Source organism: Phocoena sinus, chromosome 6 (genome assembly GCF_008692025.1).
Source record: "Phocoena sinus isolate mPhoSin1 chromosome 6, mPhoSin1.pri, whole genome shotgun sequence".
Classification (NCBI taxonomy): Eukaryota; Metazoa; Chordata; class Mammalia; order Artiodactyla; family Phocoenidae; genus Phocoena; species Phocoena sinus.
In genome coordinates, this window is record NC_045768.1 from 923,165 (window position 1) to 947,119 (window position 23,955).

General features: G+C 60.7%; 3 protein-coding genes across 3 annotated transcripts; 1 reads left to right on the plus strand and 2 right to left on the minus strand.

The window, feature by feature from the left end:
* The first annotated feature begins 8,058 nt into the window (after positions 1 to 8,058).
* EDF1 (endothelial differentiation related factor 1) lies at positions 8,059 to 11,726 on the plus strand. The gene is made up of 5 exons (XM_032636027.1): positions 8,059 to 8,245; positions 9,745 to 9,796; positions 10,163 to 10,323; positions 10,612 to 10,705; positions 11,275 to 11,726. The coding sequence occupies exons 1-5, from the start codon at positions 8,168 to 8,170 to the stop codon at positions 11,334 to 11,336; spliced, it is 447 nt and encodes a 148-aa protein (XP_032491918.1). The 5' UTR covers positions 8,059 to 8,167; the 3' UTR covers positions 11,337 to 11,726.
* A 455-nt stretch (positions 11,727 to 12,181) lies between these two features.
* MAMDC4 (MAM domain containing 4) lies at positions 12,182 to 21,439 on the minus strand. The gene is given in 35 exon segments (XM_032636026.1): positions 12,182 to 12,855; positions 12,984 to 13,162; positions 13,540 to 13,648; positions 13,754 to 13,881; positions 13,984 to 14,118; positions 14,298 to 14,444; positions 14,598 to 14,688; positions 14,774 to 14,892; positions 15,004 to 15,141; positions 15,244 to 15,463; positions 15,534 to 15,670; positions 15,809 to 15,943; positions 16,112 to 16,205; positions 16,207 to 16,229; positions 16,782 to 16,844; positions 16,847 to 16,912; positions 17,075 to 17,114; positions 17,117 to 17,173; positions 17,175 to 17,203; positions 17,311 to 17,493; positions 17,585 to 17,669; positions 17,888 to 18,061; positions 18,147 to 18,235; positions 18,326 to 18,463; positions 18,636 to 18,761; positions 18,912 to 18,996; positions 19,080 to 19,210; positions 19,376 to 19,484; positions 19,486 to 19,502; positions 19,582 to 19,596; positions 19,599 to 19,754; positions 19,828 to 19,891; positions 19,894 to 19,937; positions 20,597 to 20,747; positions 21,390 to 21,439. Coding segments are annotated over 34 exon segments (3,414 nt in total). The 5' UTR covers positions 20,643 to 20,747; positions 21,390 to 21,439; the 3' UTR covers positions 12,182 to 12,813.
* A 785-nt stretch (positions 21,440 to 22,224) lies between these two features.
* PHPT1 (phosphohistidine phosphatase 1) lies at positions 22,225 to 23,779 on the minus strand. The gene is given in 4 exon segments (XM_032635308.1): positions 22,225 to 22,492; positions 23,044 to 23,168; positions 23,539 to 23,587; positions 23,589 to 23,779. Coding segments are annotated over 4 exon segments (378 nt in total). The 5' UTR covers positions 23,700 to 23,779; the 3' UTR covers positions 22,225 to 22,399.
* Positions 23,780 to 23,955: the final 176 nt, after the last annotated feature.

A 23,955-nucleotide genomic window follows, 5' to 3' on the forward strand; every position in this document is an offset into this window, starting at 1 on the left:
CCCCACCACTGCCACCCTCTTCCATGGGGCTCCCACCTGTCCAGGACCCAGCATTCTTCAGCTCAGCTGGGATCTCTGACCCTGGTTCTGCCAGCTGTCAACCGTACCTCCTTGCTTCCCCAGACCCCAGGCCCATCCTTGGCAGCCCACACTCTCCAGCCGGCCCCCTCCCCTCCCCCGGCCATCTGTAGAGGCTCCGCACCCGGCTCAGTCTAAGTGGTCCTGCTTTCTGCAGCTGAAGGAAGTGGCCACCAGTGCGCAGGAGAAGCTGGCAGCCTCCTCCACTGCCCAGTCCAGCCACTCCCCGTCCTGGACCACAGCCCATCCTCTCCTCCCGCACACCTGGCCTTTCCAGTGCTCACTGGCGACACCTAGTGGATCTTTTAACTCCCCTTCTCCATGGGACCAAGTATATTCGGTGACAACGACAATGGCTGAAAAGAAAAGCAAGCTGTGAAAATATTTTCTTGTACACAATCATGTGAATAAAAAGTAAATACATTCAATAAACAGTACACAAGAGGGGAAAGTGATGGATCAAAACTTTCTTTACAGTATGTATTTTCTCAAAAACAAGGGGAATACTCACACCAACATATCCATTTTTCACATTAATGAATAACAGTATAGACCAGTGTCTGTTTTTGAGTCTTAATATCTGCAAATTTCACAGTGCTTTTGTCACAATCAGTCCTTTTTCTTCTTGTCATGTTCAATAGAGTATCCGGCCGTATTTGTCCATCTATTTTCACTCGGAGTTGATCAAAGAATACTTCTTATTGACCTTAATAAACTTGTGGTAATTTTCTTTCACTCGAAACCACAGATGCACCAAGTTGGGAAGAACCGTATGTGCCTCCTGCAAGTTGCGATTCTGTTAGTGTCTTTGGTCAAAGCCGATCCCTGGTGCCTTTCAGACATCTCCGCAGTTGAAAAATTGTAAATTCCAATGAAAACTCTGAGTGGCTGTTTAGAACGACAGGGCTGAAGTAAGTCGGGCATAGTGGTGGTGCTAATGTCACCTGCTTTGCTGTTTAAATGCAGGAGCGCAGAGTTCTGCCAGGGCTGGAAGTACACACGACACCCAAATGTTAGGAACGTCCCCCCGAAACACAGGGTGTAGCTGATTTGCATGTAGGATACAAAGTGTGCTGAAGTTTGCCGGTGCCAGCAGCCGACAGGAGACATTTTGAGGAGGAGTATTTGTATTTTATCACTGACATTATTTAGGATTACTACATGAACCTTTAGCTAATTGCATCCTATACGATCTACCCTTTGGGTCCCAGAGTGAGGGGGGCCATCAGAGGCTAGCTGCGCTGGCTCCAGGCAAACCCAGAGGCCCCGGCCCCTGAGCGGGCTGGGCTGCAGGGAGGGGCTGAACACTGTGTAGGGACGGCTGGACCCCAGATCCCGTCTCCAACCCACACAGCGAGGCAACTTCCCTCTCCTCACTGCTATGGAAGGCAGGAGGCGATGAAACCGAGGGCTTTCTAGCCTAGGGACGCCGGGCTCGGCTCTTCCCCTTGGCGGCCACCTGGCTGGCAGTCAGGCTAAGGAGGAAACAGTGGGTTGGCCACGTGTTGCCCTTTGGGACCCTCAGACGAAATGGCTCTGTCCCACCCTGATCACCCCGAAGAGGAGCCCACCCTGGCAAGTCCTGCCACGCACATGAGGCTCCCAGCTGCTCCCAAGGGCCACCCTCTTGGATAAGACAGACAGCCAAGGGTTGGGGCAGTTGCGTGAAAGACAGAGATCAAAACAGATGAAAGGAGGGGGAGGGAGGGTGCAGGTACCTGAAGAAAAAAAACATGACCAGAACTAAACTTGGTAACCTCAGAGGGACAGAGAGAAGAATATGTGGAACAGGGTGCTATAAATCTCAGTGCCGTAGAAGGAACAGATAGACTAGAGCAGGGAGCACTTAGAAAATAAAAATGTGATACCAAATTAAAGAAAAAAGTCAGTGAAAGGGTGGTAAGTTAAGGAAATCTCCCAAAAGTGCAGCAGAAAGAAAAGGAGTTAAAAATAGAAAAGATAAAGGGGCTTCCCTGGTGGCGCAGTGGTTGAGAGTCCGCCTGCCGATGCAGGGGACACGGGTTCGTGTCCCGGTCCGGGAAGATCCCACATGCCGCGGAGCGGCTGGGCCCGTGGGCCATGGCTGCTGAGCCTGTGCGTCCGGAGCCTGTGCTCCGCCACGGGAGAGGCCACAACAGTGAGAGGCCCGCATACCGCAAAAAAAAAAAAAAAAAAAAATAGAAAAGATAAGGACATTCACAGAGGAATTCCAGAAAGTGGAAACAAGCAACGAAGGGAGTTAGTTATTGAGGAAAGAGCACAGGAAAACATTCTCAAACTGAAGGGCCTTATTGTCCAAACTTAGGGGGTCTAGAGTGTGGAGCACATGGTGGGGAAGCACACCAAGGCCATCACCCTGAGGTTGCAGAGAAAGGAGGGTAAGTAGAAGGTCCTAAAACTTCCAGATGGGGGGAGGGGGGAGGGAAGGGAGAGGAGAAGGAGGGAGAGACAGAGACAGAGGCAAAGAGAGAGAGGAGGAAGCCCACACAAAGCAGGTCATAAATAAAGGACTGACAACAAGAAAGACATGGGACTTCTCAACAGTAATATGGAAACTAGAAGAGAATAGAGCCTGACTGAAATTCTAAGAGAAAACATATTCCAACCTGTAATTTGTTGCTCAAAGTATCAATCAATCACCCTGAGAGTTGATGATGGGATAAAGACACTTTCAAACATGCTGTGTCTCAAAAAATTTTCCTCCCATGTAGTCTTGGTCTGAAAGTTACTAGAGCCTGTCCACCAAGATAAGAGTGAAATGAAAGAAGATGCTGACATTGGCTCCAGGAGACAGAAGAAACTCCTCAAAAGACAGTTCCAGGCTCGGGTCTGGACGAAGCCCACCCAACTTTGCTGGGGAGAACAGGCTGCAGAGGATGAGGCTTGGGAAACACAGGGATGGCCAGTCACCTGATGGGTGGAGAGGAGATCTGCAGCCCCGACAGACAGTCTGGGGCTGAATTAATGGGGGTAAATAAAAATGAAGTGAATTAACATGCAGCTAACCAAAAAAATTAGAGACACTTGTCAACACAAGGAAAAAGTGATGGGGGAAAGGAAGTAGAATCCTAATGCATTATGTAGATCTGCTGTGAACAATACTTGTACAGTCATATTCATCAGAATACTAGCAAAGGATGTAACCAATAACTTTTAAGTTAACAATGAGTAACAAGTAGCTTGTTGGTCTGTTGATCCAACCTGACAAAGTTAGCTTCCATAGGGTGTTCAGCCTCTCTCAGCCCGCTGACCACTCCTTTTGCCCTGGTCAGTCCAATTCACTGCCCATACTCCCCTGAGCACTGCCTTCACCCCATGTTCACACCCCCATCCTCCACACTGGCCAGAGGGCTCTTCCCCAAAGGAAAACCTCAGTGGGTTACTCCTAATTCCCAAAGGCTCCTTCTTTTCAGAAAGTGCCTGTCTAGGGACTTCCCTGGTGGTGCAGTGGTTAAGAATCCTCCTGCCAATGCAGGGGACACGGGTTCGAGCCCTGGTCTGGGAAGATCCCACATGCCGCGGAGCAACTAAGCCCGTGAGCCACAACGACTGAGCCTGCGCTCTAGAGCCCGCAAGCCACAACTACTAAGCCTGCATGCCACAACTACTGAAGCCCACGTACCTAGAGCCCGTGCTCTGCAACAAGAGAAGCCACCGCAATGAGAAGCCCGCGCACCACAACAAAGAGTAGCCCCCGCTCGCCGCAGCTAGAGAAAGCCCACGTGCAGCAACGAAGACCCAACGCAGCCAAAAATAAATAAATTAATTAATTAATAAATAAAGTATTTGACTACTAGTGAAATCTTTCCCAATTTTTTTTTTTTTTTTTTGGTCACAGCTTGTGTCATGTGGGATCTTAGTTCCCTGAGCAGGGATCGAACCTGCACCCCCTGCATTGGAATTGCATTGCCTTAACCACTGGACCACCAGAGAAGTCCCAAATTTTTCCCAATTTGATGAAAAACATTAATATATGGATCCAAGAAGCTCAGCAAACCCAAGGAGGATAAATGTGAAGAATGGTATAATTGGGCACATAATAGGAACCCCCTCCCCCCCCCCCCCAAAAAAGAGAAAATCCTGAAACAGCCAGAGATCATGTCACATCACATGCAGGGCACAATGATCAAAATAGATATGAACGACGGATGATTTATCATTGGAAACAATGGAGGTCAGAACACAATGGGACAATATTTATAAAAGACATCCTTCAAAAATAAACACGGCAATTCCTCAAAAAATTAAAACTAGAGTCACCATATGATCAGCAATTCCATTTCTGGGTACATATCCAAATAACTGAAATCAGGGTCTCGAAAAGATATGTGTACATCCATGTTCACAGTAGCACTACTCACTACAGCTAGATTCGGAAGCACGACAGCTAAATCAATGGCTGAATGGATAAGCAAATGTGGTATACACGTGCAATGGACTATTATTCAGCCTTGAAAAAGAAAGAAGTTCTGACACAGGCTACGGCACGGAGGAACCTTGAGGACGTCACGCTGAGTGAAATAAGCTAGTCACAGAAGGACAAATCTTGTAGGATTCCATTTATATGAGGTTCCTAGAATAGTTAAAGTCAGAAAGTCCGAAAGTAGAGTGGTGGGTGCCGAGGGCTGGGGGAGAGGAGGAATAGGGAATTAGTGTTTCATGGGAACAGAGTTTCAGTTTTACAAAATAAAGAGTTCTGGAGATGGATTATGGGTGATGGTTTCACAGTATCATGATTGTATTTAATGCCACTGAACTCTACACTTTAAAAATGGTTAAGATGGTAATTTTTATGTTAAGTGTATTTTATCACAATAAAACATGTTTTTTTACAGAGGGGAAAGGGATGACACAAAAGCTGGGCTGCCAGGAAGTGGGATCCTTGGGGCCACCTCAAGGGCTGTTGGCCATGGTAATCAGGAGCTGCCTTTAAATGTGTGAGTAACCCCTCCTTCGTGAGGTGTACAGACCTTCACATTTGCTAGATTTTACTGGATAGTATTTAGTTGATAACTTTTAATGCTAATTTTCACCAGGGAGGGACTTCCCTGGCAGTCCAGCGGTTAAGACTTCGCCTTCCAATGCAGGGGTTGCGGGTTTGAGCCCTGCTCAGGGAGCTAAGATCCCACATGCCTCGCGTCCAAAAAACTAAAACGTAAAACAGAAGCAATATTGTAACAAATTCAATAAAGACTTTAAAAATGGTCCACATCAAAAAAAATATCTAATTTTCATCAGGGATACAATATTCAAGTTAATATCTTTATTTGGGAAATACAGAAATAGCCATGTTTTATCTTTGTTTTCCAGAAGGCTACAGAATTCTCTTTTCCCTTCTCCATGAATGGAGATGTGTGACACTGGTTACTTTAGTGAAGGCAAGCAGGGGATTCATTAAACAGCAGTGGTGTGGCACCTCAGGGGAGATGTGAGCTGCTCACCAGGCCTCTTGAAGCTGATTCTCCATGCCCCCTGCTGCAGCTTCGCCCCCAAAGCTACTTTCCCGTGAACCCTGAGTAAATCAGGAGCACCCAGAGCCAGGAGGGGGTGAGCATGGGTGACCCGACAGGGAATGGGTCGGAGGGAGGGGCACAGACACCTGTACCACCTGTGCCCTGGTGGTAGCTCGTGCCACAAGGACAGGGGCTGCAGAGGTCTCTGTGGCATCAGACCTGGACTCCTGAACAAGGGCCAGATGTGATGATGGCTATCCTGGCAGACACCTGCATGGACAGAAGACACCAGGGTCTAGGATGCCCCCTCTCTCGGCTGAGCCAACCAGGGCAGATGCTACACCACGGAGCTGATGCAACTTCTCCTTTGGGGATCACAGCCCTCAAGAGAGGGCCTCACTCGAGGGTTCACATGGCCGGGTGTTGCTTAAGTTCCAGGAATAGGATATCTTGACTTAAAGAGGTTAAGACCGCCATCTCTTTCTAAGCAGCCTCCTCTCTCTTCACATTCTTCCTGGGCCCGCTGCAGTGACCACAGGCATTTTTGGGACCCCATTAAGAGGAGCTTGAGTTGGGATGCACTTAGTTGGGGTACATGGGATATTTTTATGCTGTTCACAGTCTTGCTGGCCTGTCCTGGGGCAGGTACGTCTTCTACATCTGCCAACTACTACCCGCACAGCGCCCGGAACTGGAAGTACGCGGAGCAAAGGAGAAACAAGGTTTGTTGTATGAACCAAAAGGGAGTCTGTGCAAAATTTTTAGCAGAGGACTCGGCTGTTCTGACTCCGGGATAGAATGTGTGGATTTAATTACAGAAAACTCAGCCGAAGTTGGAGTCGACTCGGGACTGGCCTGTACGGTGTGCCTTCATGCCTGCCATGCATGTCAATTACCCCAAACAGGAAGAGATCTCTGCCTACATCTTGGGCAGGAAGGTACCTCTACTTACCGTCAGGCAGGAGGAAGGAAACTTCCCTCCACCCCCCAACAGCCCAGCCAATCAGAGACTGCAGCAGTCCAGCCAACAGGAAGCCTCCATTGGACCCCCAGCTCCCCAAACTCTTTGGTTATCACAGCCCGTCCCAACTCCCCCTTCTCCCTATAAAAGCAAGTTCTTCCTGTTCTCCCGATTTGCCTATGGTCTGCCACAGTTTTAATATTCTGAACTGTAATTCCTAAATATACTTGCTTTTGCTGGTAAGATAACTGGATATATATTATTAAAGTGTACACATTTATCAGAATTCCTGTGTTGTGGAGCATAAACCTATAAGAATGCTACAAAGAGTGAGCACATCTGTGCGAAGCGCAAGTATTACCCAAACCGAGGTCAACGCTAACCATCAGAGACAAATTTGATCACACAGGTTAGAAAAATGTCTGAATTGTCTTCCTGTTCTTTCCGTAAAACAATTCTGCAAAGTCATGATGTGACATTCAATGAGAATACAACCAAAAATGTAAGCAAAAGCATTTTATGCATTCCTTAATTCATACAAACGTTATTTTTCTGAATTTTGTGATGTGTGGTGTTTGTCAGTTTTTTAAAATTTATAATTTATTGACTTATTTTCTCATTATACAAGATTATCATAAAATAACTATAAAATATTACAAAATTATTGTAAAATAACTTATTCGCGTTATATTATGGATACGTTATACTACATATTGTAAAGTTATGTATATATTATTCAAAATATACATGTTATACAAAAACATTCTCTTTTGTAACTAATTTTGTTTTTTATAATTTTATATATTTCCTTGGAGTCCTCCCACAAAATATATTTGCTTCAGGCCCCACCTAACCCGCACCCTGGCCCCCATCATCTTTGCATCACGTGAGCAGAACTCCAGAGAAATAGAACTTCCATTTGCGTGCCAGGTGACCAAAAAAGGCATGAAACAGAAACTAACCTCAACTACAGGAAAATCGATGAGGCTACCTTTCCCTTGCATCCAGTTTGCGCGCCCACCTTGCCCGCGAGGGGCCAGGCCAGGCCGGGGCTGCTCGATCCCCATCCCCAAAGCTGCGACCAGGAAGCCAGGTGTGGACCCCAGTCTCCCTCCCCCTACCTGCTCCTCCCCCGAGTCCCCTCTTCTCCCCTTCTCGCCCCGGCGCACAGCACCCGCTACTCGCATTTCCCCTTCCCCTCCCAGTACCCCTCTTCACGTCCTGCACCCCGACCCCGTTCCAGAGCCACCCTGCGCCGCCTCCCCAAGCCGGGTTCCCCTTCCTCCCACCCCCTCATCCTCTCGCCTCCCCGCCTACGGCCCCTGTACCTCTCATTGCCCCACATGCCCCTCATCACCCCGCAGCGCTCCCAACCGCCCCTCCAGCTGCCCCTGGCACCCCCCCCCCCACAACGCCCCCCAGCGGCCACACGCCCCGGCCGCGACTTCTCCCGCCCCACGTCACGCACCTCCGGCGTTTCCACAGATGAGCCGGGCACGGATTGGCCCCGAGCCGCGGGAAGTGCCCGCCCCCAGAGCCGCCGGCCAATGGGAGGAGGGGGCGGGCCCGAGGAGGGCGCCGGAAGCGCCCGAGCGACTAGGGGTCGTCGCGTCGCCGGGTTTCGAGCAGCTGCCGCGGAGCCGCCGGACGGATCCCCAGCGCCGCCTGCCCCGCCATGGCTGAGAGTGACTGGGACACGGTGACGGTGCTGCGCAAAAAGGGCCCCACGGCCGCCCAGGCCAAGTCCAAGCAGGTGCGGGCGCAGCGCGGGCCTCGGGGCCCAGGAGCGGCCGGGCGGGCGGGGCGGACGCGGGGCTGGGGGCGGGGAGTGGGGACTGGAGCAGGGACCGGGTGGGAGCGGAGCGGGGACGGGGGGCGGCGACGGGGCGGGGGCCGAGGGCAGGAGTGGGAGACGGGGGCGGGGTGGGGGTGGAAGGGTCCGGATGGTCTTAGGGCAGTGACACAGGCCTGCGGGCGAGGCGCTGGACCTCTTGGTGGGGACAGGTACATAGGGACTGGAGGGCAGCGGGGCGAGGTTAGCGGGGTGGACCTCGGGGCGGAGATGGGGGATGGAGCGCAGATAGGTGGTGGGTCCAGGGAAGGGATGGGACAGGGGCACGGTTGCCTGGCACCCCCGCCCCAGGGTCTCCTCCCCGCTTCTGCGGGCTGCCGGGTGCCTGGCCAGTCCGCTGCCACCTGTGGAGCCCGCTGAAGCACATTGCCGCTCATAGGGGGTCCCTGGCCCCAGGCTGAGGTGGCCTAGGACCCAGCGTGCAGGTGGACCCTGCGTCCCCAACTTGCAAGGGTAGCTGGCATGCCCTGAGGGGTACTTGGGGCAGAAGGTTCCCTGGCTAGTCCATCCGGGGTTCATCTGTGAGTCGATGTGAGGGAAAAGGGGAAGGGCAGTTTAGTCCCCACCCCTGCTTGTTTCTGCTCTCAGGCCGCCTTGGGCCAGCCTTAGACACGCAGTGCCAGGTCTGGGCCAGGACTAGCTTTGGCCCTGGTGATCAGCATTCATTGACCTGCCCAGGACTTCTCAGTTAGTCAAAACCAAACTCACTCTCTCTTTTTTTTTTTTTTCCAAAGGAAACTTAATAGCCACAAGCTAGGAAACACGTGAACAGCTCTAGAAAGCATCTGTGCACCTGTCACACTGAGAATGTCGCACAGTCATGTCTCTGAGGTGTCAGAAGCTTCAAGAAATACACTACATTAATATTCGGTGACTGTAGATCAGGGGGTGTCGCTGTCTTTGCTGATGTTGGGGACGGGGGCTGCAGGCTTTGTGCGACGTGCTGTCTTTTATCAGGAGCCGAATTGGCTGAGGAAGGCCAGACCAGGTCCTCACTTGACGTTCCTTCCTGCTTTTTGCAGGAGAGTGTACTAGAGAGGTAAATCTATTTCAAGTGTGGTTTCTGAAAGGAATCCATTAGCACATTGTTTTCAGCAGCAAAGATGTGAGCTCTTTCTGTTTTCCTTAGCAGGAGTTTATTGAGAGTTGCCTGGATATTTGGTTGTAGAGGGATTTGTATAACGGGCTTTGGTTTAAACCCAGCATTTGCTGGTCAGTCCTTGAAAAAGCATCAGGTACTAGGCACGTAGCACGGCGCTTAGGGGCATGAGCTCGGAGCTCACGGGCTCGAAAAGCACCAGGCGTTAGCAGTGCGCTGCCTGGCTGACAGCAGCCAAAACTGGTGTTTGCCAAATACTGCAAAGCTAATTTTGACCGAAAAACACTTGCTAATTTTCTAGGCCATCTTAGCAGCTCAGAGACGAGGAGAAGATGTGGAGACTTCCAAGAAATGTAGGTACTCGTGTGTCCACTCGCAAGACCGGGGTGTGCTCTTGGGGTTCGTACCTGCAGATACGTGAGTGCTGCCCCCGGGCTGTCGGGTGGCTGCTGGCAGCGGAAGCCGCTGCAGAGCTGGGCGACGTCAGGGATCTTGAGAGAGCAGCTGTGGTTGGCGTAGGTCAGGAGGGACTGTTCTCCTCCTTAGTCCACAGATTCTGGACTTGTCCTTTGCGTGCTCTTGTCCCCACTTTGGGTGGCCTGGCCTAGCACGTCACCCTGGGCACAGGGCGCCTCTTGGGCCTGGTTCCCGTTCTGAAATGGCTCTCCTTCGGCTTCACTGCAAACCCTCTCCTCTGCTCTTACCTCGTGCCGGTCCAGGGGCCGCCGGCCAGAACAAACAGCATTCGATCACCAAGAACACAGCCAAGCTGGACCGGGAGACCGAGGAGCTGCACCACGACCGGGTGACCCTGGAGGTGGGCAAGGTGATCCAGCAGGGCCGGCAGGGCAAAGGACTGACGCAGAAGGACCTGGCGACGGTGAGCACGGCGGGTCCCCTCCTCCCAGGCCGTGGTCGGGCAGGTGGGAGGCGTGGGCTCCGCTCGCCTGGTGACTTGAGGGCTTCAGTTCGCTCTTGCCCCGGGAACCCTGAGGCCTCTCGGGGGGGCCACGCGAGTCAGCTGTAACTTCCTGAGCTGCCATCCGCTCAGACCCTCGGCCTGCACAGTGCCCCGGGGGTCGGCGCCTGACGCGCCTCACCTGGCTGTGTTCTAGTCTCCCAGCATCTCCTTCTGGAACTGACGTGTGCAAATACACGTTCTCTTTAGAAAATCAACGAAAAGCCACAGGTCATCGCGGACTATGAGAGTGGCCGGGCCATTCCTAACAACCAGGTTCTGGGCAAGATCGAGAGAGCCATCGGTGAGTGTCCCGCCATCCTTCAGTGGGTCTCGGCTGCCACTGCCTGACCGCGCGCGGTGCGGCCGCCCCTCCTGGGTGGGCTTGGTGAGGAGGGGCGCAGGAAGGCCCCTGGGGCCCCGGAATTCTCCGGAGCCTGAAGAAAATTCCCACGAGCACGCAGTGTCTGGGCGCCTCCCCCTTTGGCATCTCCCTGAGCCCCCTGTGCTGTGGGCCTCGCTCTCCCTGCCCCACCCCCAACATTGGCGGCAGCGTGGCTCCCAGAGCGAGGAGGCCTAGTTCTGGGGAGGGGCGTCCTCTGTCCCCACAAAGATGGGCAGGCACGTGCTCTTCAGAGTCAGGCGTGGAAGCTAGTAGTGTGGTGGGCGTGGTGCTCATCGGTTTCCCGCCCCTCCACACACGCGGGAGCCGCGCGGCCCCCCACCTCCAGTGGAGCCTGGGGGCCGCGCTCAAGGGTCGGTGTGGGTGCCGCTGCCCGCTCCGGGGCAGTGGGTAGGGGTGCTGTGGAGCTTCCCTGTGCCTTGAAGACCCAGGGGCGAGCTGCAGTGGTCATGGGCCGGTGGCTCTTTCAGGCCTCAAGCTCCGGGGGAGAGACATTGGGAAGCCGATCGAGAAGGGGCCGAGGGCGAAATGAGCACAAAGCCTCGAAATCAGTGCGTTCCGGCTGATCTCGTCTGGCTGGTTCCCCTTGACCACCAGCGCCAGCGCGGGTCTCCTCACCGGCCGTGCGGAACACAGGGCGGCAGCCCGGCCCGGGAACCCCCTCTACCCGTACCTGCTGTCAAACTAACAAAACCTTGCAGCGTGTTTGCTTCTCCTGATTGTTTTCCTTCCTGTCCCCGTCCCTCATGTGGGGTGCAGAGCGCTGCCTTCCTCTCCCCCGGGGTCTGCCCTGTCACGGCTGTGGCTCCAGGGAGCTCAGAGGGGGGACCGCCTCGCACACGGTGGGCAGCCACCGTCTGGGAGGGGAGCTGCGTGTCCGGCCCGGCTCGTAGAGAAGCTAATAAACGTTTGTCGCCCTTCCTGCCGGTGCTGAATCCTTGCTGTCCGGTCTCGCCTCTTGTGCCTGCAGCTCCCCCTCCCTCTGGCCCCCAGTGTGGCGAAGGGCTGTTTGCATGAAGCACTGTGGGGGGAGTCTGAGGGCCAGGAGGGTCGCTCTGCAGGCTGTTGTTGCTTGTCACCTCTGCTGGGACGGTTAGTGGGCGTCCATCAGCTTCTTGGCACCAGACCCTGGCCCTCCCCTGGCACTGAGTCCCTGGTCACATCGTTCCGTGCAGAGCCCAGTGGGCCGGGGTGGCAAGGTGGAACCACCTGGGCTGGAGTCCAGGGAGTACCTGGCCATGCAGGTGTGGCCGTCACCTCCTCCCCTAGGACAGCCATGCCCGGGGGGCCTTCCAGACCTGGCAGGTGGTGTCTGAATCTCCCTCGTGGAAGACCAGAGCCTGGGACTGTCCCTAGGTCAGAAAGACTCAGCTCCATTTTATTAGATGAGGGTGGCGTGTGGGCGGGGACCTTGACCATGGGAGGGTGGACACGGCGACCTTTATTTGGGACAGGGGACACATCAGGGCATTCCTCCTACAAGTCCAGCTCCATGCCACCTTGGACCCAGTTAAGTGTCTGCTCCTAAGTCTGTCACCAGCAGCTCTGGGGATTTCTCTCCGTCTTAAATCAAATGCAGAATCACCCGGTGAGGTGGGGCCCCTGATGGGCCTGGGTCGGAGTCCCACTAGGCTGGCCGGAGGCTCGCTCGGCCCGGGGCAGGGGCTTCTCAGGTCCCGCTGCGCCTCCCTCCTGGTGCCTCTAGCCCCTGGTGCCGTCTCCGGGGCCTGCCTGTTTCCAGTCTCCTGAGCCACTGAGGCACGTGGGAGGGGCCCCCAAGCACATCCTCTTGGGCAGGTCGGGTTGGGTCTGGGGAACCCCGGGGAGCCCCCGCTTCCTGCTGGCCTCAACCTTGGCTGGCCAGCGGGGGGTCCCTTGTGGGCAGGGCCACTTATTGCTGGGGTATGTAGCTGCGGCCCCTGTGAGGGTGAGGGATGCAGGGACTCGACGCGTCCTGCGGGGGTGGGGAAGGTGTTGGTCCCTGGGCCACGGGGTCTTCTCTGCGTCATCTACTGGTCATTGGTGACCGATGCTGGCAGGGTGACATGGCCCTAGGAGGAAGGAGGAGATCTGTGGCCACCGGGCAGCGGTGGCCCCGCGTGTGGGAGGGTCCTGTTCACCGTCCAGCCGAGTGCAGGGCTCAGGGGCTCCTGCCCGCCGCCCCCCCCAGGGCTCCTACCGCATTGAAGAGAATGTTGTCAAAGCTGGGGGCCACGGTGTCCGTCTCCCACCAGAAGGGGCAGCCCCCCCTGTTCTGCAGCCAGTGCCGTCCCGCAAGTCCAAGCAACACCAGCAGCACGAGGAGGAGGAGGGTGCCGCCAACCACCGCTGGCACCGACGTGGCCACTGCTGTGTCTCCTGTGGGCGCAGGGCGCGTGACCCGGGATCCGAGCCCTCCCCGTCAGCCCCACGCCCGGGCACGGCCGTCCCCACAGCCCTGAGGACTTCTGTGCCCCCCCCCCCCCGCTAAAGGAGGGGCGCCGGTCGTGCCCACACAAGGCTCCCAGCTGAGGCCGGGCCCTGGTGGGCAGGCGGCTGCCAGCTGCGGAGCTGGGGGAGTCGTGGCCCCAGGCGAGGGCCCCACCCCGCCGTTGTCACAGAACAGGAGCAAGCGCTCCAGCACGAGGCTGGCTGTGGTCTCTGGCCTGACTGCAAGTGGGAGCACGCAGTGCAGAGGGAACAGGGGCCGTGAACCACCGAAGCTGGTGGAGGCCCAGACCCGGGGCAGGGCTTACCCTGGCTGGGTGTAGGCAGCTGGCAACGTTGCCCGGCCAGGTACTCAACGTCATCCAGGGCAATGGGCCCCAGGGCTGGCTGGCCGCCCAGAGTGGCTTCAAACACGATCTAACCGGGAGGGAGAAGAGGCTGGGTGGGCCCGAGGAGGAGGATGGCCCCTCCTGAGCTCCTGAGCCCCCTGAGGTCCGCCAGCTCTGGGCGGCCCAGCCTCACCTGGAACTCCTCGGCGCTGGCCACTTCCACCTGGCCTTCCAGCCACTGGTGCCGCAGGTGCCCGCCCGCGCCCCACACGGCCAGCTGACCCCGGGCGCTGCTCAGGAGTACCCTCAGCTCACCCTTGTCTGAGAGCAGGGGGCCAGGGGTGTCAGGCCCCCGACCCGGCGGGAGGCGGGGCTGCCCCCGCGCCCGGTTCCCCCACCACCCTCGCTGCCGGCCCGACTCACAGAAATGCTCAGGAAAGCCCATGTGGTACCAGAAGCGGAGGCAGGAGGCCTCGGTGGCGGGCAGTGGCTGGCTCCGCAGCCAGGCCGCTCGGCCCCCTGGGCCCAGCACGCCCGTTTCGAAGAGAGCAAAGTGGCCTGGCAACGAGAGAGGGCACGGTGCCCCGTGGACCGGATGGAGCCAGCCCCCCCTGACCTTTGGCCTCTGACCCTGGCGGCAGCCTGGCTGGGCTGGCCGGTTGGCCCGGACTGGGGTGAGTGAGGTGTGTGGCCGGGGGTGTGTATGGCGCTGGGGTCCCTTCCCGACTCAGACCCACCTGCCTCTGTGCCCAGGGTGTGGTCCACAGGCGGCTGGGGGTAGCGGGAGGGCGTGCCTCCACTGCTCCAGTCCCAGCTGTACCCGCCCAGGCCAGGCCAGGGCAGATGGTTCCAGCCACACAGACCAGCCTCAAAGTCACAGGAAGCTGCAAGGGACTTGGGCAATAAGCAGTGCTGCCCCCGTCCCCGGGGCACCACCGCTGCGGGGGGTAGAGGTCAGGCCAGGCGTCTCGGGGGAGGCAAGGAGCCGGAACCACCAGGAGCCAAGCAGGTCCCAGGGCCAGGCCACGGGCTCCCACCTGGCCGAGGGCAGGGCCCGTCCTGGAGGAGCAGGTCGTCCAGCGCGATGTAGGAGCGCTCCACGCCGGCGGCCACGGCCTCAAACACCACCTGGGCGGGCACAGGGCGGGGGGGCTCGCTCCTGGTCGGCACTGGATGGCCCTTGGGGGTGAGGAAGGCCCTCCACCCCGCTCACCCTCCAGGCCCGCTCGGCCTGCAAGTCCACGCTACCCAGGCGCCAGGCAAGCCCTCCATGGGCGCCGATGCTGAGCACCTGCCTCTTCTCAGCCTCCTCCACGTGGACCCTCAGGGTGCCTGCCACCCGAGCAGCCACAGCCCCGGTCAGCGGCAGCGGGGCGGCTCCCGAGCGGCCTCCACGCGGGGGCCTGAGGGGACCCATGGGCCCTGCTCCCGGCAGCCCCTCACCTGGGTTGCGGAGGCTCAGGTGGTACCAGAAGGTCAGGCAGGCGGCCTGGGCCAGGGGCCTGTGCTCCTCTGAAATCAGGGAAGCCACGTGGCCACGGGGCAGGGCCTGCGGGCTCGTGTCCACGACCATGTAGTGCCCTGGGGGGTGCCGGCGTCAGCCTGCCGGCCCCCCCTCGCCCCGCCCCTGCCCCCCAGCTCCCCACCCCCACCCCATGCCTCTGCCCCACCCCCTGCCGGCACCCTGAGCCGTCTCTGTGGTGTGGTCTGCAGGGGGGCCCCGGGCCGCCTGGCCCGTGGCATTGGCCTGGCGTGTCCAGAGGCCCCGGCCCCCCGTGGAGAAGCCGCAGGCCGAGTCCTCGAAGGAGCAGCGCTTGGGGGCCCAGCAGGGCCCAGGCCGCACAGTCACGTCGTCCAGCGCCATGGTGCCATGGTACCCGTCCCGGAGGCCCTCGAACAGCAGCTGGGGGACAGCAGGGGGTCAGCTGTCTGGGGCCTTGCCCTGCCCACCTCTGCCGGGCACCAGGCCTCACTTGGTACTTGGCGCTGGAGTCCTGCGGGTGGTGGAGGGTGGCCCAGGCCTCGTGCCAGCGGTTGCCGTGGGTGCCAGACTGCGACCACAGGTGCCTTTCTCTCTCCCCTTCTCGCTTCATTGCCAGGCGCAGAGTCCCTGGGGGAGGCAGGGTTTGGAGGGGACAAGACCCCGACTCCTGCCTCTCACCCCTCCTAGAGCCCCGATGGGCCCAGAGACAGAACTCGGGGCCCCCCGTGGGCCTCCACCACGGCCCCGCCCAGCACGGGGTCTCACCGGTCTGGGGCCCATAGAGGTGGTACCAGAAGGAGAGGCACTCCTGAGCGGCCGCGGGTGACTGGGGCCAGGTGAGCAGGTGAGCACCGGGGCCCTGGGCTGGGGGTTCCGTGGGGTCTAGGAGCATGAAGTGGCCTGCAGGCAGGCCGTGGGGCTGAGCCACAGAGACGCCAGGCTGGGGACACTTCAGCCCAGAGCTCCTCTCTGCCCCCTGGGAGTCCGGTCCTGGGAGGCCCCCGGGGTTGGTCTGGGAGGCCGCTCCGAGTCTGAGAGCTGTCCCCAGGTCGGGGCGCCCCGCCTCACCTTGGCCTGTGGTGTGGTCGTACCCAGGGCCACGGCTCTCGACTCGGTACCAGTGGGCATCTGTGAGGTGGCCAGTGTGCCAGCCGCAGGTGCCCCCGCTCAAAGTTACAGGAGATCTCTGGGGGTAAGGCACTGGGGGTCAGCAGCCCCCGCACCCCTCCTGAGCCCCGAGAGGCGGGGGAGAGACTTGCTCCCGGACTGGGGACTCCCGGGGGTCCCTCGAGGAGGCCTGGGTGGGAGGCCCCTGGGTGGGGACTGGGCCACGGTGGTCACCTTTCTCGGTGACCGCCGCAGGGCTGCAGTCCTTCAGGGTCACGCCGTCCACCCCGGCGCCCATGCTGGCCAGGGCCGTCCAGGTCCAGCAGCCCAACGAACTCCAGCTTCACGGGGGCGTGGGGGACGGGCCGGTAAGTCAGGGCCGGCTCCGCGTGCCCCTCGCCCCCCGCCCCAGGCTGCCCGCCTCACCCGGAAGGGCCGGTGGCGAGCCCCGAGAAGGACTGTGTCCACTTTCCAGCCCCCGGAGCTGCTGCCCGCGGCCTGCCACACCAGCTCACGGCTGCTGCCTTCCACCACGACCAGCTCCAGGAAGCCTGGTAAGGGGTCACTGTGGGCTGGCCCGCCCCACACTCCGCCCCAGGGCTGGGCAGAGGGCCTGGAGGGACAGTGGTACCTTGGGTGTGACTCTGAAAATAGTAAGCCATGTGGAGTTCACAGCGGGGGCCAGAGGGGCCCAGGTGGGTGTGAGGACGCGGGCCTGCTCTGCTAGCTGCCCCCAGGCCCTCTGCACGGACAGGAAGTGCCCTGGGGAAGAGCAGGCCTCTCAGAACTGATTCCTGAGAATGGGGGACACCCCCCAATTCAGAGGACCCTCCCCGGTGAAAAGAAGCAGAGCGGGGACCCTTGTGCGGGTTGCAGTTGGAAGGCAGGCTGCAGACTGCCCTGGGCGGGGCACTCGGGCCTCACCAGTGGCCCCGCTGGCGTCCAAGCCAGGGCTCCCGCTGTCCTGGGGCTTGGGAGACGCACCCACTGCAGCCGCCCCACACTGGCATCCTCCCAGCCCCCGGCCGCGGGGGGACTCGAAGTCCGTGGTGCCTGCAATGGCAGCCGGTGTGAACGGCCCCAGCCCACCACTGCGAGCGGGGGGCTGGTCTGAGGAGGAAGGGAGGTGAGGGCTCCCCGCACCCAGCTCCGCCTCTTACCGCAATTCCTGCTCGTCCTCTCGCCCCCAGGGCACTGCTGCTGAAGTCACCACAGCTGCTCCGGGGGGACACACAGGTCCCCACACAAGAGATGTCCGGGCTCGCAGAAATTCCAGGGCTGCAGGCTGGACAGCTGGGACCGGGGACCAGGAGCCCAGAGCCCAGGAGGTGGGCCAGCCACCTCTGTGGGGGCAGAGCAGGGATCAGGCAGGTGGGTGGGGGCTGTGCTTCTCCTCACGGGGGGCGGGGGGTGGGGGTGCCCAAGCAGGCTCACCTGGGACTGGTTTGCAGTGGTCAGACAGGATGAGGTCATCCAGGCCCACGACGCCCCCCGGGCCCGTCTGCCCGGCCAGGAGGATCTGAGGGCGGAGGCGGCTCTGTCATCCCTGGGTCCCTCGAGCCCTCTCCCCACGACCCACACCTCCGTACCTGTCTATCGCTGGGACGCTCCCATCCCGTCACCACCCCAGCCCTGGCTTGCTTCCTGCTGAGACAGCTGAGGGGCCCAGCCCGGACTCCCTGAGGGGCCCCTGGACCTCCCCACGTCCCTGCATGGTGCTGCCCTCGCCAGCCTCACCCGAAAGGGGTGCTTGCTCTGGATGTCAACGCGGTCTCGGACCCAGGCGGCCCCCAGTTCCCCGTGGTGCCTGCGCAGCAGGACAGCGGCCTGGGGGGCGCCAGCGCTCCGCGTCTGCAGGAACACCTGGAGGCAGCCAGCCTCGGACCCGTGCAGGTAGTGATAGAAGGTGAGCTGGAAGGGGAGTGAGCATGTCAGGGGAGGCTCTCCAGGGCCCAGGCGATCAGGGTGGCCACCCTGTGTCCTCCACCCGCCTCACCGAGCACTTCTGGGGGGCCGAGGCCTGGAACTCGGGGCTGGAGAGGATGGCTGGGGCGCTGGGCTCTGCCACGGACACCAGGAAGGAGCCTGGGGAGACAGCAGGCGTGAGCCGGGGTGGCCTGGGTGCTGTGGCCGAGCGTGGCCCGGGTGGCGGCCGGGGTCCCTGGGGGGCCTCACCCTGCGCGCTGTTCCGGCTGTGGTCACGGTGCGGCCAGGCGGGGTGCTGTGGGCCGCCCGCGCTGTGGTTCCGGGCCCAGCCCTCTGAGCGGTTCCACAGGCCCAGGCCCCTCTCAAAATCGGTGGCCGTGTGGTGGTCTAGGGCGGGAAGCGGGGCTCCGGCTACCACGCGGGGCCTCCTCCCTGGGCCCCCCGCCTCCCCGGGCCTGCGCTGATGGCCCCAGCTCCAGGTGGACAGGAGCTGCCTCACCCCCAGAAGGACCGTGCCAAGGGACAACCCCCGCCCGTGGCCCCGCCAGCCCCGGCTCACTGCAGGTGGGCGTGTCCTCATCTGAACCGTCTCCGCAGTTGTCCTCCCCGTCGCACAGCTGGTGGGGCTCCACGCATGCCTTGTTCTGGCAATGGTGCTGCCTCAGGGGGCAGTGCGCCTGCGGGGCTAGGGTGGGGGAGGGTTAACACATCACCCCACCCCAAGGCTCCAGGTCAGGGCAGCTTGGGGAGAGGCTCAAGGCCGGAATGAGGGGACCACGGGCTCCTGCTAACCCCTCCCCCACCCAGGTGTGCGTTCACGGCCTGGGGATCTTACTGGGCAACCCACAGCTCCAGAAGGCCACGTCGTCCAAGGCCACAGCACCCCTGCGGGTGGCGTTTCGGGTGGCAGAGAAGGTCACCTGAAGAGAGCGAGGTCCCTGGGATCTCAGGCAGAGCTCAGACCCTCCTCGCTGCCCCCACCATGCGACCGTCCCCGTCTCACCCTGAAGTCACCCTGGATGCGGCCGGTGGGCACCACCAGCTCCTGCCAGCCTGGGACCCAGGGCCCCGAGCTCCGCCACAGGGTCAGTGTCTCCACACCGTGGGTCAGCTCTAGCCGCAGCTCGGCCACACCTGCAGTGGGGCGTCCCAGGCATCTCAGGCCCCGGGACCCCTCCCCCTGCCCGGTGGCTGCTGCCCCCCTGCCCCAGGACCCCTGCCCGTCCCGTCCTGGGGGCGCCCTCCCATCTCTGCGGCAGCTCCCCTTCCTTTCCCGGTCCCTCCCCTCGGGACCCGCACCTCCAGAGGCCACGTGGTACCAGAGGCTCAGCTCACAGGAGGGGGCTGCCTCACGCAGGGTTGGGGAGCGCAGGGCTGCGGTGGCCGCCTCTCTCCCACGGTGTGTGCCAGGCAGCCACGTACCAGCCTGGCCGGGCCGAGAGGTCAGGAGACCGGGCGGGAAGCACAGAGGGGAGGGCTGGTGTGGAGACCCGCCCAGGCCTCACCGAGGTCAGTGCCAGAGTGTGGTCCGAGCGCGGCCCTGGACCCTCCAGTGCGGCCCCTGCCCGGTCTCGGAGCCAGCTGTAGCCCGAGGTGCTCATGTCCCGCCAGCCACAGGAGTCCTGCTCGAAGTCGCAGGCGAAGGGGGCGCCCAGGGTGGGTGAGGCCCCGTGGTAACCTGCAGGGCAGGTGGTCAGGTGGGGTGCCTGCAAGCGCCGGCCCTGCCCGCTCCCTGCCCGGCCCCGGCTCACCACACTGGGCCTCGTCGGGGCAGCCCCTGCAGTCACACACGAAGTTGCACACGGCCTCGCGGGGGGGGTCTGCAGCGGCTGGGGCCCCAGGGCCCAGCCTGGGGACCTTGCTGCCAACAGAGAGACAGCCAGGTGGCCTGGGGTAGGGAGACCCCACATCCCAGCTTGCCTGGGACTGTTCCACGGCCCAGAAACTGCTCAGACTCGGGCGTCCCGGGACATAGGTCACACTGCTTTGGGGTCCAGGCCAGCAAGTCATGCAGGGAGGGGGCTGGGTCTGTGTCTGGGGGCCTGGAACCCAGAGAACTGCCACCTGGGGGGTCCCTGTCAGGGCCAAGCAGAGAATGACTGAACCTGGAGAGGCTGCCTGCGTGTCAGGATGGGGGGTGCGTGGGCGAGCGAGGGACCGAGGACCCCTGATGTGGGACACTCCCTGGGGAAGAGAACAGGAGCCCAGCAAGAAACCGGAGGGGCTGCCATCAGGGAGCCCCCTCAAGGCGATGCATCAACGGGTGGCCCAGGCCCCCCAAAGCTCTGTCTAGGTCAAGAGTGGCTGACTACCATCTGCTTTCAGGGCCCTCTCACCTTGGAGCCCAGGTGGAGATTGAGGCCAGGGACAGCAGCACCCTTCCCCGGCGGGGCCACCCCAGGACCCCAAGGGCTCACCTGCGTCCCCCACTGCAGGCCATCCAGGGCCTGAACCCCTCCTTCTCTGTAGGCCCAGCACCCGAGCCCCCGGACGTTCCGGGAGCCAGGCCCGACGACTCACCCAGGAGCAGGACCAAGACGGGCAGGAGGTGGCCGGGCAGAGACATGGTCAGGCCAGAGGGAGGGAGACCAAGGGGGCAGTGTGTACACCGGCCAGCCTGGTGGGCACTTTTCCTGGTTATCGGCCCGAGGCCCCACCGGCTGACTCTGCTCTAATTGGAGAGCAGGGCTCAGCCCCATTTGTACCTGCAGCCCCTCGCCTGGCCCCGCCCTGCGCTGACAAGGACGGGCACCCGGCTGTAAAAGCATCCAGGAGAGGGGCCCCTGGCGTAGGTGAGCTCCCACCTGCCTGGCTCCTTCAGGCCAAAGGTCAGGCTCCGACCACCATGCCCACTGCTGCCCAGCCCTGCCGGGTGGAGGCCCCACTGGAGGACAGCACCGAGTGACACCGGCCTCGGCCCGCTTCTCCTGGGGTCTCTGACCCCACACCTGCTGGGAATTCAACTCAGCCTGGCCCGGGTTGCCAGTAGGAAACCAGCTTGTGCAAACCCCACACCCAGCCCCTGAGTTCCCTGCATGGGTTGGGGCAGCCCTAGCAACCCGGGACGTTGGCCTCCATAACTCAGCCTGTGGGTTCCTCTTTGCTTGCTCTTACAAACGATGGACAGACTATTCGCCAACAAGTGTCCTGAACAGCGTGGGCTGGACGCTGCCAGGCACAGAGTCCAGAGGAACCTAGAGACTCTGGGGCTTGTGGCACCGACCCCCGTGAAGGATTTGGAGCCAGGCTCCACCCACAGTTTACTACCGTGCGGCCTGGGGAGCTTGTCTCACCTGAGCCTCAGTTTCCTCACCTTTGTTTTAAAATTTATTTATTTATTGGCTGCGTCAGGTCTTAGTTGCCGCACGTGGGATCTTTTGTTATGGCGCACGGGCTCAGTAGTTGCGGTGCGTGGGCTTAGCTGCCCTGTGGCACGTGGGATCTTAGTCGAACCCGCCTTCCCTGCATTGAAAGACAGATTCTTAACCGCTGGACCACCGGGGAAGTCTTTCCTCGTTTTCAAACGCGGTCACAATGGTGCCTGCCTGGACAGGCTCCCGTGAGGGCCCTGGAGGCTCACAGGAGGCTGGCACGGCGGGGTCACAGCCTCGGCAAGGGGCACCTCCGCTCCCCACAGCCCTGTGCCAAGAGAAGGGTCTTGGGAGAGGGGCTCCCAGCTCCAAGTCTGAAGCCCTGCCTGTTTACTTGGAGCAGAAGCCTGTGGCTGCGGCGCAGGGCCGTGGGACCTGACCTTGGAGTCGAGGGGTCGTAGACTGCCTGACTCGTGACCTCAGCTGGCAGCTGGCCAGGAGGGTGGCTGCTGGCGCCTGCCCCGCACACTGGGATGGGTCCCCGCCTCGGCAGGCCCGAGGGACTCAGCCCTAGCTCCTTGCGTAAGGGCTCATCAGGTCTCCTCCCAGATGTCCTTGGGGATAGCAGGTGTGTGGAGAAGCAATCAGGCCATAAACGGGGGCAGCAGCCCAGGGGCCCCCCTTATCAGGCCCCAAAGGGCTGAGTGTGCACTGCCACTCCTGGGGCCCGCAGGGGTGGAGCGGGGTGAGGGGCAGCCAGGAGTGACCCGCTGCCCCCACTCTAGTCGGGGGTACAGAGAGGGTGACCTAGGGACAGAGAAGCCAAGACACACAGCATTCAGGGACCAGCGGAGGTGACGATGCTTTTAATTCTCCCCAGAGAGGTAACCCCGGGCACTGAGGCCTGGCCAGGGTGGCAAAGCGCCAGGGGGTGCAGCCCAGCCTCTTGGGAGGTGGCCTTGAGAAGAGAGTTCCAAGTGGGCCGCTGGAGGTGGCTGGCCTCAGGTGGGCCTCAGTAGCCGTCGTCGGCCCAGGTGACCTCGTAGTCAGGGTACCTGGCTTTGATCTTCTCAGTGGAGACGGAGTGCTGGGCGCGACCGTAACCCTGAAGGGAGAAGGCAGCTCTCACAGCCCTGTCCTGGCTCTGGGCGCCCGGTCAGCAGGGACACCAGGGGCCAGCTCGGGAGGGGGCTGTCATCCCCTCCGCCCACCCCAGGGCGCTCTCCTGTGGAAGCGTGGCCACCAGGGTGCGCAGATCTTGAGGGAGTTTCCTTTAGCTGGAGGCCCAGACCCCTCTAGGTGCCCCCGTGTATCTGCTGGTAGCTTGGTGAAGGGAGGGACAGGGGCCTCTTAGTTTCACCCCAGCACTGATGGCCTCAAAGCACTAAAGGATGACGGCCAGTCAGGCCTTTTGGACCAGGAACAGCACGCAGACCGTCAGAGCAGAGGGGCAGGGGGCGGCTCCCTCCCACCCTGTGTGCTTCCTGTGTCATGCCACGTGAGAAATGGGGAGCCTACAGGCCCTGGATGGAGGGTTCTGCCGCTGAGAAGGGCCGGAAGACTGAGCACCCCCAGGTCAGGCAGCTTGGAGGGCCAGGTCTCCCCAAGCCAGGACTGGGGCCCTCGGCCCACCCAGGCCCGAGGCTGTGGGCTCACCATGGAGTAGCCGTACACATGGATCTTCTTGTCCTGGCTCTGGTGGGAGATGCGCCCGCCCCCCAGGCACACGCAGTCATAGCCTTTCTTCTGCATCTCGCCTGATACCTTGTCATAGATGTCCGCTGGGATAGGAAGGGGGGCTCAGCACGCGCCCTGGCTGCCCTTGAAGGCTGAAGGGGTCTGAAGCCCCGCTCTGAGCGGCTCCCTCCCCAGGAGAGAGACCCTCTGGGAAGGGATGAAATGGAGGAGGGGGTGCACCCGGGCAGGGGCGCTGGGACTAGGAGGGAGGAGTCGGGCCATGGCAGCCCCTCGTCTCCAGGACCATCTGGGTACTCCAGACTCTGGGTACTCCACGCTCCTCTGGGCCAGCCAGGGATGAAACCGGGTACAGGATCACCTCCCACTACGCCCCTCGGCCCCGCCCACAGCCGTGGCTAGTCCCGCCCACAGGCGCCGGAGATCCCGCCCCCTGCCCCTCCGCCCCGCCCTCACCGTGGTACTCGGCCCACTTGTAGCCGCGAACGATCTCTTTGCTCTCCCCCGGCCGGGGCCCCGGAGGGCGGCACCGCGTGGACTCGAATCAGCACATACTTGAAGACGCCGTCGGAGTCGATGTCCACGTCGGGGATCTGGGGGAGGTCCGCCGCCGTCATGTTCCCGGAGCGCACTCACCCGCTGCGGCCCGCGGCCCTTCCCCCACGCGACCCGGGGCAGCGCCGACAGTGTGGGAGGCGGGGCCTGGGAGCCCGTGACCAATCTTGCGGGGTCATGCTGCCCGAGCCCAGTGCCTCAGCCAACCACGCGGCCAACCCGCGGCACAGACTGGCCAATCGCGATCCAGCTCCTGCAGCCCAGATACCACGCCGGCTCCACTTAAAGAGAAACTTGGAAACCGGGAGTAGGTGGTGA